Below are 13,330 nucleotides of genomic sequence, written 5' to 3'. Positions count from 1 at the left end.
AACTTCCTTTCACCTCCAAAGTCAAGGAATAACAATATATATAATAACCACAAAAACTAATCGGCGAAAAAGATTCCTAAAAAAAGGAACAACCGAAAATCACTCCGAACGGAGGAAAACTACAATTGGCCGTATATGCTATAAAAAGTATTAACAAAAAAACGCTCCAACAGGATGAAAAAACAACAGCTATGAAAAATTCTACACTATCTAATCTAATACATTTTAACAAAAAATGTCACTCAAAAATTTGAGGGAAGAATGAATAAAAATAACTGATAACTTAGCACTTTGGCTTAATAAACAAAATAACCAAAATCACTCTGCTGAGGAGGAAGAAAGGAAAACTCAAAATAGTAACACAGGGATTCAGGATCAAGGAACGTAAACACGAGACGAGGCCAGGTAAGGCAAGGCATGGACATGGACGTTGGAGAGCACGAGTAAATGAAACAATCTGGCACAGAACAAAAGGAGGACAAGGCTTATAAAACACATGAGGGTAATAGGGAACAGGAGGAAACAATCAGGGAACAGGGATGACGTCAGACTGATGACACAAAAGGAAAGGCAAGTGACCTGAAATGAGAGGAGAGTTACTTTTATACTAAAACATGCAAATCATAAGACAGAAAAAAGCAAGACAAGACATCCCTCACCGCGGTGTGACAGGTAGTTTGCTTAATGAGCTAAGTGAGACAATGTTGGTGGCACAGCTTAGTGAAGGTTTTAAAAATGGGTGCATCCTTTCGGGACATATCTGTGTTCCAGTCCCCAAGAAGATGTAAACCTGTATCAACATCTTTACACAAAACCCACACACTCACTAAATACATTTGATACTGTAATCAAATCTAATTAAAATGATAATTTCACTTCCTGATTCTGACCTACATGCATCAATAGGTGAAAGTAAACATTTATGTTCAATAACCAAAGTAGTCAACACTTGATTTATTAAAAGAACTTAAAGGTGACTGACTTTCCTTCAGCGTGTCGTAGATGGTCTCCAATTCCTAAAGAGGAATTGTTGATGGAGATACTCCAAAAAACACATAATAAAACATGTTTTTAGTAAAAGTTCCTTTTGGCCCAGTCAACAAAATGACCACAATCAAAGTACTTTGCATGATGACAAAAACATACCATGAATGATTTTTAATTGATTTTGGAATAAAAAAAAAAGTTTTCCAATATATTAAAGTTAATGGTAATGACTCTGTCATTACAAGATCGCGGTTAAGTTAACAGTTAAATTGTAGGTGTCATAGACCATATACAAAATAAAATATTTACACACTTAGAAAATGGATGGATGGAAAACAGTGAGTGTAAAGTTAAGAATGCCTCAATCAATACTGTCTCGTACTTATAAAAACGTTTCAAATTGCCACCCATCAAATTTCCAAGTCTATTTTTGTACTCACTGTACCACTTTTGAATTCATTTTAGGAAAAAGGGCGGTATTTCCTGTGTTTTTTATTGGTTGTTTTGCTACACACTTTTAACACAACACACGGAAGACCACAAATAATGTCATTGTGTTAACAGTGTCAGTACAAAACTATTTATATTCTCTCTTTATCTTATTGACTTATTTACCCAACAGACCTCCAGCAGCAACCCCACATTAAAGAGGAAGAGGAGTATCCACAGCCCCCCCACATGAAAGAGGAAGAGGAGGAAGTGTGGATGAGTCAGGAGGGAGAGTGTCTTCTAGGGCAGGAGGAGGCTGATGTCAGCAAGTTTCCACTGACTGTTGTCTCTGTGAAGACTGAAGAGCATGAAGACAAAGCAGCTGAGTCCTCACAGCTTCATCACAGTCCAAGTAAGCACATCATTTTATTCTCAGGGCATTCAATCCATCACAACTGGACTCTTCACTTTCTCTTACAAGACCTTTGTCCTCTCATCCAAGTAGGCTTCATCACTTCATCCTCATAGATAGGCATGATGTTTGTTAAGAAATTATCGATTTTGATGCCATTATCGAATCCTCTTATCGGAACGATTCCCATCGAATCCAGATAGGTTGTTCTATATGGAAAAAAACACACATTACTTGGTTTGACAAAAGCTCACTTTTATTTATTATTATTATTTTTTTTTTTAATCGATAAATATTGACTGTTATTGCCCCTTTAAGTGGGCCACCTAAGAAAAGTACATGCAGGGAAAATCCTGCATTCATTTATTTGTATTGTACAGCACTTTACATTTAAAACAAATCTCAGAGTAATGGTGTTTACTTTTTGATTCATCACATGCCAGCAAAATACAATTATTAACCTACTCGTTTTCATCTGTTTTAAAGTTGAAGGGGAGGAGATTTTTCACCATCATTCTTGTTAGCTTGCGTGCAATGTTGTTATTCTCCTCCTCACTCATCTTGCTGCGCTCTGCGTTATATCCCCATGGTAAATGGTTATACCTCGCCATGGTAAATGGTTATACCTCGCCATGGTAAATGGTTATACCTCGCCGTGGTAAATGGTTATACCTCGCCATGGAAAATGGTTATACCTCGCCATGGTAAATGGTTATACCTCGCCATGGTAAATGGTTATACCTCGTCATGGTAAATGGTTATACCTCGCCATGGTAAATGGTTATACCTCGCCATGGTAAATGGTTATACCTCGCCATGGAAAATGGTTATACCTCGCCATGGTAAATGGTTATACCTCGCCATGGTAAATGGTTATACCTCGCCATGGTAAATGGTTATACCTCGCCATGGTAACTGGTTATACCTCGCCATGGTAAATGGTTATACCTCGCCATGGTAAATGGTTATACCTCGCCGTGGTAAATGGTTATACCTCGCCATGGTAAATGGTTATACCTCGCCATGGAAAATGGATATACCTCGCCATGGTAAATGGTTATACCTCGCCATGGTAAATGGTTATACCTCGCCATGGTAAATGGTTATACCTCGCCATGGTAAATGGTTATACCTCGCCATGGTAAAACGTTATACCTCGCCATGGTAAATGGTTATACCTCGCCATGGTTATACCTCGCCATGGTAAATGGTTATACCTCGCCATGGTTATACATCGCCATGGTTATACCTCGCCATGGTAAAGGGTTATACCTCGCCATGGTAAATGGTTATACCTCGCCATGGTAAATGGTTATACCTCGCCATGGGAAATGGTTATACCTCGCCATGGTAAATTGTTATACCTCGCCATGGTAAATGGTTATACCTCGCCATGGTAAATTGTTAACGCTCTGTGCTACAGAGCTATCACTGCCCTGGTCACTCCGGCTGTCATGAATGTCATCACCTGAAATAGGATAACGTTAACATTGTCTTAATTCACATCTTGCAAGCACTAGTTTATTACATAGACCTGCAAACTCTGTAGTGGTGTAGGCTACAAGATACCGTTAACGTTATCACACATACAAAAAGGCTAACGTTAATGTTACCGTTAGCCACTGCCTATGCTTAGGTAACGTTAGTCTTGCTAACATTAATGCAGTTCTGGTTGACATAAGAGGTAACGTTATTTTAGCGTAAAGGCTACAAGTGAGCCCATCCATCCATCTTCTTCCGCTTATCCGAGGTCGGGTCGCGGGGGCAGCAGCCTAAGCAGGGAAGCCCAGACTTCCCTCTCCCCAGCCACTTCGTCCAGCTCTTCCCGGGGGATCCCGAGCCGTTCCCAGGCCAGCCGGGTGACATAGTCTTCCCAACGTGTCCTGGGTCTTCCCCTGGCCTCCTACCGGTTGGACGTGCCCTAAACACCTCCGTAGGGAGGCGTTCAGGTGGCATCCTGACCAGATGCCCGAACCACCTCATCTGGCTCCTCTCGATGTGGAGGAGCAGCGGCTTTACTTTGAGTTCCTCCCGGATGGCAGAGCTTCTCACCCTATCTCTAAGGGAGAGACCCGCCACACGGCGGAGGAAACTCATTTTAGCCGCTTGTACCCGTGATCTTATCTTTTCGGTCATGACCCAAAGCTCATGACCATAGCTGAGGATAGGAACGTAGATCGACCGATAAATTGAGAGCTTTGCCTTCCGGCTCAGCTCCGTCTTCACGACAACGGATCGGTACAACGTCCGCATTACTGAAGACGCCGCACCGATCCGCCTGTCGATCTCACGATCCACTCTTCAGCCACTCGTGAACAAGACTCCTAGGTACTTGAACTCCTCCACTTGGGGCAGGGTCTCTTCCCCAACCCGGAGATAGCACTCCACCCTTTTCCGGGCGAGAACCATGGACTCGGACTAGCAGGTGCTGATTATCATTCCGGTCGCTTCACACTCGACTGCTAACCGATCCAGTGAGAGCTGGAGATCCTGGCCAGATGAAGCCATCAGGATCGCATCATCTGCAAAAAGCAGAGACCTAATCCCGCGGCCACCAAACCGGAACCCCTCATCGCCTTGACTGCGCCAAGAAATTCTGTCCATAAAAGTTATGAACAGAATCGGTAACAAAGGGCAGCCTTGGTGGAGTCCAACCCTCACTGGCACTGATCGTACAGGGAGCGGACCGCCACAATAAGACAGTCCGGTACCCCATAGTCTCTGAGCACTCCCCACAGGACTTCCCGAGGGACACGGTCGAATGCCTTCTCCAAGTCCACAAAGCACATGTAGACTGGTTGGGCAAACTCCCGTGCACCCTCAGGAACCCTGCCGAGAGTATAGAACTGGTCCACAGTTCCACGACCAGGACGAAAACCTACAAGCTACAAGTGAGCAGATGTGGAAATTAACCGGCAACAGTTAACGTTAGTAACTCACTTACTTACTTTTGATCGCATTTATTTACTATTTTGAATGCATAAAAAAGAAAAAAACATGTGCTCTTGATAGGCAAAATGAATTAAAAAAAGTGTGGTTCCTTTTTAAGTGAAATATATTTATTTAGTGCTTTTCTGTAGTGACTCAGAGCGCTTTACATAGTGAAACTTATGATCTAAGTTACACTTGGAGCAGGTGGGTAAAGTACCTTGCCAAAGGACTCCACGGTAGTGACTAGGATGGAACCTGGGACCGTCGAGTTGCTGGCACGGCCGCTCTACCAACCGAGCCACGCTGGCCCTTGAATGTATTAAATTCTATCAAAATCTCATAAAAATCATAAACGCATCCTAGAAATTTCTCAATAATTCCATTGATTGCGCCATAGCAGAGACAACAATACAAAATACAGATTTACACTGTAAACGACCTAATCTTTCCCCAGGTTTATACATCAGTAACTGACATTAACATCACAGGGGGCACTGGAACCTATCCCAGCTGCACTCAGGTGGGAGAGAATTCATCGCACTATAGATTTTAGGCCATAAAAAGGGGTCTTTTTTTCCTGTGAATAAAATAGAATAGAATTCCTCTTGTCACTTGGAGAGAAAGTGTTTAATCCAGGCACAAGTGATGGGGGGGAGGCCGAGAGTGTCCAATTTTGTAATAAGGATGTCCAATATTATTGTATTAAAGGCAGAACTGTAATCCACAAAGAGCATCCGGACGTAGCTCTGCTGTTGCTCCAGGTGGTGTAGAGCAAAGTGGAGAGCCACATTGATTGCATCCTCAGGGGATCTGTTTGCCTGATATGCAAACTGTTAGGGGTCAAAATATTGGGAGAGATAGTCCTTAATGTGCTGTATAAGCAACCTCTCGAAGCACTTCATGATTACCGGGGTGAGGGCCACCGGCCGGTAATCATTCAGGGTGGTGACGGGAGACTTCTTTGGCATCGGGAATATTATAGCTGATTTCAGGCAGGACGGGATGACTGCCTGGGCCAGGGAGAGATTGATGATCCTGATAAAGGTGGAGGTGAGCTGGTGGGCGCACGCTCTAAACACCCTGCCAGGAACTCCGTGTGGGCCAGCAGCTTTCCTGGGGTTCACTGCCAGGAGCACCTCTCTGACATCATGCTCCTGTACAGTCAATGGGGGGGTGTGGAAGAGCCTGGTGGGGATGGGGGCAGGGCTGGAACAGATGAGTGCTGCTGTGGTGTCTCGAAGAGAGCAAAGAAGCTATTTGGCTCCTCTGCTAGCGGCGCACTCAGGTCTGCTCTGGAGTTGGTGATGTGGTGTAAGTTCCTCCACACCTCTCGTGAGTTGTTGCTAGACAGGTGGGACTCTATACTCATCCTGTGGTCTGCCTTAGTTTTTTGGATTCCTTTCCTCAGGCCAGCTTGAGCAGCCCTGTACAGAGCTCTGTCACCTGACCTGAAAGCAGCGTCGCGGGCCCTGAGGAGTGAGCGGACCTGGCTGGTCATCCAGGGTTTCCGGTTAGGCAAAACCTGGATGATTTTATCGACAGTCAGATTGCCAATGCAGAACTTGATATAGTCCTGTACAGTTCCTGTGTAAGTCCCAGTGTGTTCAGCTAAAACAGCCCTGTAGGTCTGACAGAGCATTTTCAGGCCAGGTTGTGACTGTCTTTATGGTGGGTCTGACTCTGCGTCTGAGGGGGGAGTAGGAGGGACAAGATGGTCTGTCTGGCCGAGATGGGGGAGAGGTGTGGTTCTGTTTGCGTGCCTGATATTGGTGTAAAAATGATCCCGAGTTTTTCTATCCCCTATTACAACACTTTACATGTTGGTAAAACTTTGGCAGTACAGTCTTTAAGTCGGCCTTATGAAAGTCCCCTGCAATAATGAACACCATCCGGGTGGACCCGCTGCTGTTCAATTACGGCAGGGGTCTCAAACTCAATTTACCTGGGGGCCACTGGATGCAGAAACTGGGTGAGGCTGGGCCGCAAGAAAAGATTTCTTAAAAAATCCAACATGCACTTTTTAATGAATTCACCTTCTATGAATGGCTTTCCCGCCCTAGCAACATACTTGCCAACCCTCACCATTTTTCAGGCAGACTCCTGAATTTCAGTGCACCTCCCGAAAATCTACCGGTGCAACCATTCTCCCGGATTTGTCCCAATTTTTACATTATTAAGGGCTGCCGTGACTGCACTGCCTTTAAATGCCTACTGAAAGCCACTACTAGCCACCACACAGTCTGATAGTTTATATATCAATGATGAAATATTAACATTGCAACACATGTCAATACGGCCTTTTTAGTTTACTAAATTACAATTTTAAATTTCCCGGGAGTTTCGTCTATAAAACGTCGTGTAATGATGACATGTACGCGGGCTGTTATGAATATGAGCGCTGCACACACACACACAGCTAAAAGTCGTCTGCTTTAACGGCATAATTACACAGTATTTTGGACATCTGTGTTGCTGAATCTTTTGCCATTTGTTCAATTAATATTGGAGAAGTCAAAGTAGAAAGATGGAGTTGGGAAGCTTTAGCCTTTAGCCACACAAACACACAGTGATTCCTTATTTAAAATTCCCGGAGCTGAAACTTTACTATGGATCAGAGCGCGGTCAAGCAGACATGGATCCCAACCCAATGTCAACCAGCAGGTTTCGGTAAGAAAATTGTGGTTAAAAAGTCGCCACTTACCAGATATCAGCTAAGCTTGTGTCGTCTGTACAGCTGCTGTCGACACCCGTGAGACATGGTGGCAACACAACACCTCCGACTATCAGGTAATATTAAACTCACTAAAACACTAGCAACACAATAGAAAGATAAGGGATTTCCCTGAATTATCCTAGTAAATGTGTTTAAAAACATCGGAATACGTCCCAATGCTATCGCGTTTGGGTTTTTTTTAACACGTTTTTTTATTTTTTTCTCATAGTCCGTCGCTATCAATATCCTCAAAGACAAATTTTTCATCCTCGCTCAAATTAATGGGGAAATTGTCGTTTTCTCGGTCCGAATAGCTGTTTTTGTTGGAGGCTCCCATTAAAATCAATGTGAAAATTGTGAGGAGCCCCCACACTTGTGACGTCATCGTCTGCGACTTCCGGTAAAGGCGAGGCTTTTTCAGGAAGTACCAAAAGTGGCGAACTTTATCGTCGATTTTCCCTACTAAATCCTTTCAGCAAAAATATGGCAATATGGCAAAATGATCAAGTATGACACACAGCATGGACCTGCTATCCCCCTTTAAACAAGAACATCTCATTTCAGTAGGCCTTTAACTACAACAGTGGTTCTCAACCTTTTTTCACTGATGTACCCCCTGTGAACCTTTTTTTAATTCAAGTACCGCCTAATCAGAGCAAAGCATTTTTGGTTGAAACAAAGAGATAAAGAAGTAAAATACAGCACTATGTCATCAGTTTCTGATTTATTAAATTGTATAACAGTGCAAAATATTGCTCATTTGTAGTGGTCTTTCTTGAACTATTTGGAAAAAAAGATATAAAAATAACTAAAAAACTTGTTGAAAAATAAACAAGTAATTCAATAATAAATAAAGATTTCTACACTTATAGAAGTAATCATCAACTTAAAGTGCCCTCTTTGGGGATTGTAATAGAGATCCATCTGGATTCATCAACTTACTTCTAAGCATTTATTTACAAAAAAAGAAATCTTTAACATCAATATTTATGGAACATGTCCACAAAGAATCTAGCTGTCAACACTGAATATTGCATTGTTGTATTTCTTTCCACAGTTTATGAACTTACATTCATATTTTGTTGAAGTATTATTCAATAAATATATTTATTGAGTAATTATGAATCGCTGCTATTTTACAGCACATATTTAATAAATCCTACTTGTCCCTTGACATACCTTCACGTACCCCCAGGGAGTCACGCACCTTCAATATGAGGACTACTACCCTACAAATTGTCATCGCGCAAATGTTTTACATCTCACAACCAAAGCTTCAGCTCAGAATAATGTTGAGAGAGATTTGTGCAGAACAACTTTAGCGGCTGCAGGACGTACTTGCTCAACAGCCATACAGGTCACACTGAGGGTGACTGTATAAACAACTTTTACACTGTTACAAATATGCGCCACACTGTGAACCCACACCAAACAAGAATGACAAACACATTTCGGGAGAACATCCGCACCCTAACATTACTTAAACACAAGAGAACAAATACCCAAAACACCTTGCAGCCTTCAATCTCCCGGGCTACAATATACGCCACCTCAACCGACGCAAGTAGGGAGGGTGAGGCGTGGGGGGTTGGTGGTAGCAGGGGTGTGTATAGTGTAGCCTGGAAGAGTCAGGGCTGCATGGGATTCTGGGTATTTGGTCTCTTGTGTTTATGTTGTATTACGGTGCGGATGTTCTCCTGAAATGTGTTTGTCATTCTTGTTTGGTGTGGGTTCACAGTCTGGCACATATTTGTAGCAGTGTTGGAATTTTTTTACAGCCACTCTGTGTGACCTGTGTAGCTGTTGATCAAATATGTCTTGCATTGACATACGTGCGTGCTGCACAGTCAGATGCAACATGTAACTGGGCTTGCACGCTGTCAGTACAGGATGTAGAGGGCGCTAAAGGCACTCCCTGAATATTGTAGATAGGGTAAAAATCGGCAAGGATTTCGAGAGAATAAATGCCCTGAAATCCAGGGGACTCCCGGGAAAATTGGGAACGTTGGCAAGTATGACGCTGGGCCGCACCAACATTAACTTGTTATATCAAAGTGCGGGCCGCAAAATAACGTCTCGCGGGGCGCAATTGGGCCGCGGGCCGCATGTTTGAGACCCCTGAATTACGGTGTTCAGCAGGAGAGAGAGCGCTGTGTTCACGTTGGCGTTGGGTGGGATGTAAACAGCCGTGATGATCACTACAGTTATCACTCCCGGTAGAAAAAAAGGCGAGCATCTTACAGACGTACTCGAGGTCTGGGGAACAGTGTTGGTGTATGATTGTCCCGTTGTTACAGCAGTTATCATGCAATTAAACACAGAGACCCGCTCCTCTGCTCTTACCGGACTTCACAGTCCTGTCCCAGCGGAGCAAAGTGCGGCCTGCTAGCTTCAGGCTGGCATCGGGGATCCTCAGGTGAAGCCACATTTCAGTGATGAGCAAAACACAGCAGTCACGAACATAGCGATTTCCAGCCAGTTGTAATTCCAGGCCGTCTGTTTTATGCACCAGGGATCTGGCATTGCAGAGAAACAGGCTCGGTAGTGGTGGCTTGTGTGGTTGTTTCTTTAGCCGTAGCCCTACAGCCTCCTTTCTGCTTCCTCTCCCTTCTCCCACTGCGCCGCCTCCTAGACCCCATAACGATCCACGGAGAGCCCGGCGATCTCGCTATGTCTTCTGGGATGTTGTGCGTGTAGTGAAAGTCTCCGGAGACCGATATCTGGTATTGGACGCCGATATCCAAAAGTGTCTAGCGCGGGGGTCGGGAACCTTTTTGGCTGAGAGAGCCATACAAGCCAAATATTTTCAAAAGTATTTCCATGAGAGCCATATATTATTTTTTTAAGACTGAATACAACTAAATGTGTGGATTTTTAAGTAAGACCAACATTTTTAATATAATAAGTCTCTTGGTATTTTTAATAACGTTGTTATTCTGAAGCTAACCAACAATAAATATAATACTTCATACCATTAATGCGACTTCTTCAACAGGTGTGGATGGATGGGTTAAAAAGCATGAGAATGTTTTATAATTTGAACGTTATTTTTGACACTGATTACCAACGGAATTATTCATTACTTATCGTGTTAAGCAATGTCAGCTAAGATTTATCTGAGAGCCAGATGCAGTCATAGAGCCATAGGTTCCCTACCCCTGGTCTAGCGGGTGTACTGAGTGTACACAGAACCGATAGTGAAAGCACAGGTAAGAAAAAAGTAGAAAAACAATAAAAAATAACACTGAAGAGGAGAGCCATGAGCCGCTGCAATTGTGCGTGCCGCTGTCTTAAATGTTGTAAAGAACAGTCTGTTTGTTTTCAGGCCAATTCATATAATAACTTGTTTTTTTTAAGTACATGGAAACGTATCGAATGCCTCATGTTACTGAGCAAATCTGGACATTTCTCAAGCATGTTTGTCATTTTGTATCCTGCAGAAGTCTGTGAAGAACAACTTCTGCCTGAAAAACAGGAGTGTAGCTTCAGGATGGTGAAGGAGGATCCATCAAAGAGGAAGACCAGACGCCACAGACCCTCTGGTGTCTTTTTTTCCTCTTTGACACAGACCCTTCCCTGTAAAAAGGAAGAGGGAGACTCACTGACCCCCCACATTAAAGAAGAAGAGGAGGAACACAGCATCAGTCAGGAGGGAGGGCATCTTGAAGGACTGCTGGAGTTCCCAGTGACTGGTGTCCCTGTGAAGAGTGAAGATGATGAGGTGAAAGGTGAAAGTGAGGAGAGGGGAGGGGGGGAGCCTCCAAGCAGCAGCTCAACACAACACATGACAACAGAAGCTGATGGAGACCACTGTGGAGGATCACAAGCAGACCAGCTCTTAGCTCCACTATCAGATAGTGAGGACACAACCTCACACTCTCCTCACACTGATGATGAAGACTCTAAAGATGATGCAACATGTCACACTGACAACACACGCCTGACATGTTCTCACTGTGACAAAACTTTTAAATATCCTAGCTATTTGAAAGTACACATGAGAACACACACTGGAGAAAAACCTTTTTCCTGTTCAACCTGCGGTAAAAGTTTTACACAAAGTGAACATGTGAAAGCACACATGAGAACACACACTGGTGAAAAACCTTTTTCTTGTTCAACCTGTGGTAAAGGTTTTACAGAAAGTCAGAGTTTGAAAAGACACATGAGAACACACATTGGAGAAAAAAACTTGTTCTTGTTCAATCTGTGGTAAATGTTTTACTCGAGGGCAAAGTATGAAAGTACACATGAGAACACACACTGGAGAAAAACCTTTTTCTTGTTCAATCTGTGGTAAAGGTTCTGTACAAAGTCAATTTTTGAAAGTACACATGAGAACACACACTGGAGAAAAACCTTTTTCTTGCTCAGAATGTGGTAAAGGTTTTCTTCAAAGTCATGATTTGAAAGTACACATGAGAACACACACTGGTGAAAAACCTTTTGTCTGTTCAATCTGTGGTAAAGGATTCGCACAAAGTAACGGTTTGAATGTACACATGAGAACACACACGGGGGAAAAACCTTTTTCTTGTTCAATCTGTGGTAAAGGTTCTGCACAAAGTCAATGTTTGAAAGTACACATGAGAACACACACTGGAGAAAAACCTTTTTCTTGCTCAGAATGTGGTAAAGGTTTTGTTCTAAGTCATGATTTGAAAGTACACATGAGAACACACACTGGTGAAAAACCTTTTGTCTGTTCAATCTGTGGTAAAAGTTTTGCAAAAAGTAACAATATGAAAGCACACATGACAACACACACTGGAGAAAAACCTTTTTCTTGTTCAACCTGCGGTAAAGGTTTTGCACAAAGTCGATGTTTGAAATTACATATGAGAACACACACTGGTGAAAAACCTTTTTCCTGTTCAACCTGTGGTAAAGGTTTTGCACAAAATCAACATTTGAAAAGACATGTGAGAACACACACTGGTGAAAAACCTTTTTCCTGTTCAACCTGTGGTAAAGGTTTTACAGAAAGTCAGAGTTTGAAAAGACACAAGAGAACACACACTGGTGAAAAATGACATTCCTGTTCAATCTGCAACAGAAGCTTTTGTGAGCGATCAAAGCTTGTAGCACACATGAGAACACACACAGGTGAGAAAGTGTTGAGTTGCAGTGTGTGTGGTGAAAGATTGTCTTCTAAGTACCAGTGTAAGAAACACAAGTGTGCTGGTGAGAACAGCAGCAGCAAATGAAACCGCAGGATTTGAAATAAACTGTCCAGACTTTCATTTGGACTTTTTAACAACATCAGCACATATAACATGTGTGACATTGTTGTTGTTTGTCTAACAATCTGTTTAATATGCTTCTACATTTATAGATTAGATATTTTACATTAGTGCTTTTTTCAGTCAAGTACATGCATTAATATGCAACATTGTGCTCTTTTATTAAAAAATGGACAGAACAATTTGAGTAAAAAGGTGAGAGTAAACAGTAAAATACATATTTTACACGCAAAAAACATTTTGTGTGTATGTATACCCACACACACATATATGTACGTATATATATATATATATAATTGTCATGCAATTTTAGACTTATTCATATGAAATATTGAAGTATTACATGTTTGTATTTGTAATTGTTAATAATCCCATAGATTATCACCTTTATATGATATACATATGTACTGCTTCACATCTGAAACATCTTCTGGACCACTTCAGGAAGCATATTATTATTTACTTTATAGATCATTTGAACTGTTGTCTTTTATACAATTTTAAAATGTGTGACTATGAATTATTTGTTGGGTCTCTATAATCCATTTGATTAATTATTTTTATTACTCTCTTTTGTAATGTGATGATTGTGTTGAGATTGTTTTATATGTACGT

At 42.2% G+C, this 13,330-nt stretch overlaps 1 protein-coding gene across 2 annotated transcripts in view; it reads left to right on the top strand.

The window, feature by feature from the left end:
- Positions 1–11,866, top strand: part of LOC133541240 (zinc finger protein OZF-like) — a 56,658-nt gene extending 44,792 nt beyond the window's left edge. The window contains exons 3-5 of one of the 2 annotated variants that reach the window (XM_061884505.1): positions 1,610–1,828; positions 7,494–7,546; positions 10,913–10,985. In XM_061884505.1, coding sequence (XP_061740489.1) covers positions 1,610–1,828; positions 7,494–7,546; positions 10,913–10,969 — 329 coding nt within the window. In that variant the 3' untranslated portion in view covers positions 10,970–10,985. Of the gene's footprint in view, positions 1–1,609; positions 1,829–7,493; positions 7,547–10,912 lie in introns of both variants that reach the window. The other variant, XM_061884503.1, reaches the window with a different exon arrangement.
- The last annotated feature ends 1,464 nt before the right edge of the window (positions 11,867–13,330 follow it).

The sequence above is a fragment of the Nerophis ophidion genome, linkage group LG23 (assembly GCF_033978795.1).
Source record: "Nerophis ophidion isolate RoL-2023_Sa linkage group LG23, RoL_Noph_v1.0, whole genome shotgun sequence".
Taxonomy (NCBI): domain Eukaryota; kingdom Metazoa; phylum Chordata; class Actinopteri; order Syngnathiformes; family Syngnathidae; genus Nerophis; species Nerophis ophidion.
This window is presented reverse-complemented; position numbering and strand designations above follow the sequence as displayed.